Source organism: Sprattus sprattus (assembly GCF_963457725.1).
Source record: "Sprattus sprattus genome assembly, chromosome: 16".
Classification (NCBI taxonomy): domain Eukaryota; kingdom Metazoa; phylum Chordata; class Actinopteri; order Clupeiformes; family Clupeidae; genus Sprattus; species Sprattus sprattus.
The window spans coordinates 12,402,390-12,408,532 of record NC_137914.1 but is presented as its reverse complement, the minus strand read 5'-3'; the positions used below and the strand labels follow the sequence as shown (position 1 = coordinate 12,408,532).

At 40.0% G+C, this 6,143-nt stretch overlaps 1 protein-coding gene across 1 annotated transcript; it reads right to left on the bottom strand.

The window, feature by feature from the left end:
• Positions 1–1,084: 1,084 nt before the first annotated feature.
• Positions 1,085–4,941, bottom strand: LOC308377824 (adrenodoxin-like; the record flags this gene model as incomplete). The annotated part of the gene is made up of 4 exons (XM_080854572.1): positions 1,085–1,196; positions 2,090–2,219; positions 2,341–2,465; positions 4,778–4,941. 4 exons carry the CDS (start codon positions 4,939–4,941, stop codon positions 1,085–1,087), a joined length of 531 nt encoding a protein of 176 aa, XP_080710698.1.
• Positions 4,942–6,143: the final 1,202 nt, after the last annotated feature.

Below are 6,143 nucleotides of genomic sequence, written 5' to 3'. Positions count from 1 at the left end.
GTCTCATTGTAATTAAGTCAGAGGTGACTAAAATTTAAATGCCTCTTGGACAATCACCCTTCGTAATACGGTGATTCACTTTGAACACCATATCCTCATTTAATAAGTCACATTAGACATGTCTGAGAGATAGGCCTAGGCCTAAACACAATTCGAAATATGGCCCAAAGAATTTATCCCCTAAGACTCTGATGCCGTACTGAATAACACTGACAAAGTAGTTTTAGAGGCTTTCACATGAGATTTTAAGTAACAAACTCTGGGGAAAAAACTTTTCACAAGTGCTATAAGTCATCAGCCTGTTCAGACATCTACAATGTGTTAAGAATGTCTGGCAGGATGGAAAGGAAATAGGCAAACAGTTCTGACACATATTTGTATATGAATGGCATTTATCTTAAGGACTATATATCTGTGGTTTTTAACACCTCAGGCCTTAACTTGAAAGCACAAGGCATGTTGCTCCCAATGAATTGCGTCACAGATGCGCATCAGAGGCGTAATGTGGAGAAAAGTTGCTGTTTCCATTTATACACACAGGATGTTAGAGTAGAGCACAGTGTATGTGGGACATAAAAATACCATATTCATTTAATAGTGTGTGTAGAGGGTGTGAATTCACACCTGCAATGCTAATCATATACCAACAGGAATTCTGACTTCAACTGTGTTGACAAGCACTGTTCAAAATGGTGTTCAAGTTCACACAGACTAATGCTCTTTTAAAGCTGGCCTTTCTCTTCATCCATATACATTGATAAAGTATATGTATTGAAAGAGATCTTGAATTAAATACTAACAGAGTTTACGTTTAATATGTGCCCAATCTCTCCTGGTCAGCTGCTCTCTAGATGGCATGTGTTGTATGTTGGGACACAAACTTCTCCAGATGGATATTTTGATTCAATATTAATATATTTATGAAAAGCAGAGGTTACATGGCTTTAATAACATGGACTGGTGTAGTGTAGTGTCATGCCTGTCATCATCTAATCATGAAACAACTGCTCTATTTAACTGGGATGCTCTTATAATGAAGGTGCTGAGATAGCATATAATCCCAGAGTTCATTGGTCAGGCAGTTTCAGGAGGAGCCGGCACCATCCGTCTGTCGGATATCATTCACACCATCTGGCACGCGCACAGTCATTCCATTCAGCTCCTTAGTCAGGCAGACCTGGCAACCCAGGCGAGACCTGAAGGTTGTGGGGAACACAACGAAATGGGAACCAAGTAGAATAGTAGCAGAATAGTTTCATAAACAGGCATCTAGATATAAGATATACAGGGAAACCAGTAACGTAACAATTTCCAGTGCATTTTCCACCATATGAGAGGTAACATTTACATTGCTAAAGATTTAAATCCACTCGATAACAAAGAGAAACCTGTAGACACCCATCCTAAGGACCTTGCCCTCAGCAAAGTCATCAATGACACTGCTCAAGGCCAAATTTTCTGGCTCTGCTGTTCCCTTTTGAGAGTAGCCAATCCAATGAGTCTTTCTTGTCCCATGTTGCTCCTTAAATAACACTTTATCAACTTGATCTTAGCAGTATACTCATCCTGTTCTCTTTGGCCATCCTTTTAAATGACACTTTTTGTTTGGGCTTGCTAAACATTATTTATTATTTATACTTGTTTCCTGCTTATAGGTTAAACCTTTGGGTTGAACCGTTCAGAAATTATGTACGTCATGGCATCCACATTAGTTATCACAAATGAAAGGGAGCAAGGTCATAGGATAAACAAATTGGCATTTCCCAGCAAGCCTCCCTCCTTCGTTACATTTTAAAAGAAAGCAAATAAGTGTTTGGTAGAAATATTATTGATTATTTTGATAGAAAATGCAGATTTTGGAACATTTCAATGAAGGACAAATAAAAGTAGGCTACAACTGAAAAGCGTCAGTGTCACACAGTGGGAAGGTGGTGTAAAGCTATCACAATTATAAGTAATTTAAGTGTTCTTGTGGAATGGTTATTTTGAAAACTGTGTGAAATGCTCGTTGCATGACAGAGACTGACAGCCTCTGGGCTCAGATGTGGCCCAAGATGCTATGGCTGCAACGTGTTTGCTTGTCACTCACGTGTCTGTGAGTCCATAGGCCAGGTCCAGTAGGTCCATCTCCTCGTCTGTGACAATGCCCAGCTGCTTGTAGGCGGAGTCATCCAGGACGAGGTGACACGTGGAGCAGGCCAGTGTTCCCTCGCATGCACCTAGGTATATGTATAATCACATGCACATAGACATACACACACACAAGCATGCCAGAGAGTTTATGGTCCTGTCAAGAGGATTGTGTATGTGTGTGTGAGTGGGGGGTGGGGGGGCACATACCAAAACCATCAATGTCCAGTTTTTTATCAATAGCAACTTGCAGCAGTGTGTCTCCTACACAACCTTTGACTTTGACCCTTTCTCCATCCTGGCTAACAAATGTAACAGATACTCTCTCTTCAGACCTGCAGAAACAAACAAACATGGTTAGAAACCTTCACAACCAATAAAAGTACTAAACCATACACTCTGTTTTTTGTTTCTATGTGGTGCCTACCAAGTGGAGCCTATCATGACATACCAAACTTGCAGCTTGTTCTTTTTCTTGTATGAAATATTTATGCTAATCTGTGTGCTACCAAAAAGGTAATCGCAATTCCATCAGTAAAGTTGGAAGACCTGGGGGGTATTCCAAGTACATGGTTTAGTGATATACCTGGCTAAGTTAATTCAGAGTAAGTGGTGAACCTCCTTAAAGTCGTATGGCTTTGTTCTGTCAGGAGAAGGAAGCCATAGGGCTCTTGTATTTGGAGGTTTACCACTTACTCTGAGTTAAAGGGGCTATATGTAAGTCTGACTAGCTGTCGGCTATTGAACTAAACTATTTCATACTCCCTACACCAAGCAGATTGGGGACACACCCCAACCTTCTTTCCCTTCGCATAAATAAACAAAAGGTTTGGCCAAGGTGGCGGAGGCTGAAGGCTACATGAAAACATTAAAGGTTGGAAAGATATCTAGGCCACCATAAGTGTCCACCATCAATCGATATCATGTATGTTACATTAACTTAGTTGAGGCAAACAGGCCCTGTAGCTAACAGGCCCTGTATGCCCTTTTGAGCTAGCTGATAGTCTGCATGATAGCCATGCTTACTTAGGACGGTTCACAAATTCAATCTAGCACTCTAAAAATGGATTGAGGCTTTGTAGTTAAAAAAAGGGAGTGTTCCATTTCTCCACAAGTGAAACATATTGACCGCCATTATTGTAGTTAGCAGGGGTGCACACTCCTATGTTTGTGCTCTGGGTATGGGTCAGGTCACCCATAATTCCAGGAGTGAAGTAGCTGTAAGGTGGAATGTATAAGTGTAATGTTTAATTTGTGCTTTAGGTTAAATCTTCTTTTAGGAGTCTTATGTATGATGCATCATATAGTTTCCTTTTGTATCAACATCTGTGTCCAACCTATCCCTGTAAACTGTGCCTGTGTTTAAGACCCCAAGCCTTCTAAATCAGTTGTCTTCCGTCTGAATAAATGGTAAAAGTGCCAAAGAGAAGCAGTGATTTGGCTCATTGCTACATTTGAGTCAGAAGTGAAATTGTGCCCCCTAGTGGACTGGAAGAAAGGAGCTGAAGATGACTGGCAAGTAAATGTTAATTGAATTGGCTGTTGAAGTATGAACAAACTTTCCCCAGAATCACAGACTGCAACTTTAAGCCTTTTTAAAATATTGTGTTTTTGCAGTGAATGTTGTCAAGGTCCATAGTGATATTGTCTGTTGTGTATTCAGTTTGTTAAATAATGGTCCACATTATAACAGAGAATTTCTGTCATTTTCTAAAGTTCTGTGCTAAATCCTGTGTTATACAGAGTAGAACGGATTACTGCCTCTAACTCTGTGGTATTTCAAAGCATGGATGTCTTGTATGGATAAGCAGCTTATTATGTTGTAACTGAGTGAAAATTTGTGAAAACTGTGTAGGCACCAAATGAAAGTGATGTTTCCAGTCAATGTCCTAGTCATTTGTGAGTACTGGATCATCTTAAGCTTTCCACACTTGGTAGTGTGTCTCCCCTCTTCTTGCCATCTGAAATCTTATATTCTGGTTAACACATTTCAGATGAGTTTTGGGTAACTGAATATAACATTAACAACTACTGTTGTTCATACATTCTGACAATGTAGTTTGTAAAATGCTGACAAATAGTGACACAGCTAAACACTATAACAGTAATTAAGTTTCCAACTTCACAATTGTATTTGTGTGTGTGGCTACATGCCTCTACAAAGGTGCTTAGATAAACACACACACACACACACACACACACACACACACACACACACACACACACACACACACACACACACACACACACACACGCACACACGCACACACGCACACACTCTCATACACACACACACACACACACACACACAATGGTGAATGGAACGACTGAGACTCAACTAATCACACACAAATCCCCTTCTAGGAAAAAGAATCCTATTAAGATTGTGAGATTTAAAATGGTCACAACGTCTGCATAATTATTTGTATTGAACTAACATGGCTGTAGTATATTTAGTTTTATTTAACATTATAACATTTAGCGTAAGTCCAAGGAAATACTTATATTCAATCAAGAGCTAAAACTTGGGTTTTGCTCTGTCAACATCTTTACTAAATAGATCAACATTCTAAGTTGTACCCAAAGACCTATCCAGTACCCACAAATTATGTACTCCGATGTTGGGTTTGACTTTTATAGGTCTTACCTCAAGGCGTGTATAGTTGTTAGGCTGCGAGAACTGGAGTTCAGTTTGTGCAGTGGACGAACGAGTGATGGTAAGTTCCTAGAGGCTGCCAGCGGTGTCGTGGCTAACCAAAGAGGCCAAGAGTTCTGGGCAAAGGATAATATTCTTGTGGAAGCAGAGGACATGGTCTGAGTAAATGCTGACCAGCACAAGTATGCTTTTGGAGGCAATGTGTTGTGCTGCCGTAGCTCTCGAAGGTATGACACTCTCAGTGCATACTCCTGAGCCCACCCTCCAGAACACAATGGAATCCCATGGTGACGTAACCCCTTCTTCCAGGATTTTTCTTGGAAATGATAAATGCGACTGGCAATTAACCATTTTCTGTTTTTATGTCCATCTTTTACAGTTTCAATATAACAAAAAAGGAAACACATGGTCAATACTTAGTAACACCCTCTTTGGTAGGTCACAGCTTATATATACTTTTTTTTAGTTAGCAAGTATCTTTCAATTCTTGTCTGGGGAATTTTCAACCATTCTTCCTTGCAAAAGATTATTAATGTTTAGGTCGGGGACTGTAAGGGGCATGGCAAAACCTTCAGCTTGCATCTCTTGAGGTAGTACATTTTGTTTAGATCATTATCCTGAAGCCACCCTCTTTTCATCTTGGTGTGATGTTTGCTTCCATAATGTGCTTGTAATGATAATTAATCCATTCTTCCCAAAACTTGCCACATCCCTGTCTTGACGACTGTTTTATAAACCCCGGAAATTATGTTGGAGCTTTTAGATTACTTCATTCCTTTATTTTGTCATATTATGACAATGGTTCCGTTATCAACACTGCTTGTTGCATTCTGAAAACATAATGTAAAGTTATATATAAGATATATAAAAAATCAGACAGTGGTTATTTGAACAATGTTGCAAACATTATGAGCATGTTACGTGCACGTAGGGGGAAAAGTGACTGTGAACATGAGAGTCAGTGAAACATGAAGGGATTTACACTGAAAGACATTGTGCATTTGTTCCTTAAGATGTATTTGCGCAATCTCAGTCAATCTTCTTAGGTACACCCACTCAACAAACAATGATCTTGTTGTATTTACTCTGTTCCTACACCAAGATGTTTATTACGAATGACAGTTGGACAGTTATATCACTGGGTGAGAGCTGCTGCACAGGGAAGTGTTTGGTGAGTATTAACAGGCGGAATCTCGACTAACCCCCAAAAAGTCACCGCCATCCAGCCAGCCAGGGATCTGCAAGACCCGTCTAAAATCTGGAGTTTACTCAGGATGGCCAATCACTGCTCCCACTTTATTAGAGACTCTGCCTCAATCTCAGCACCACTTCATTAGCTAACCAGAAAGTACACAGT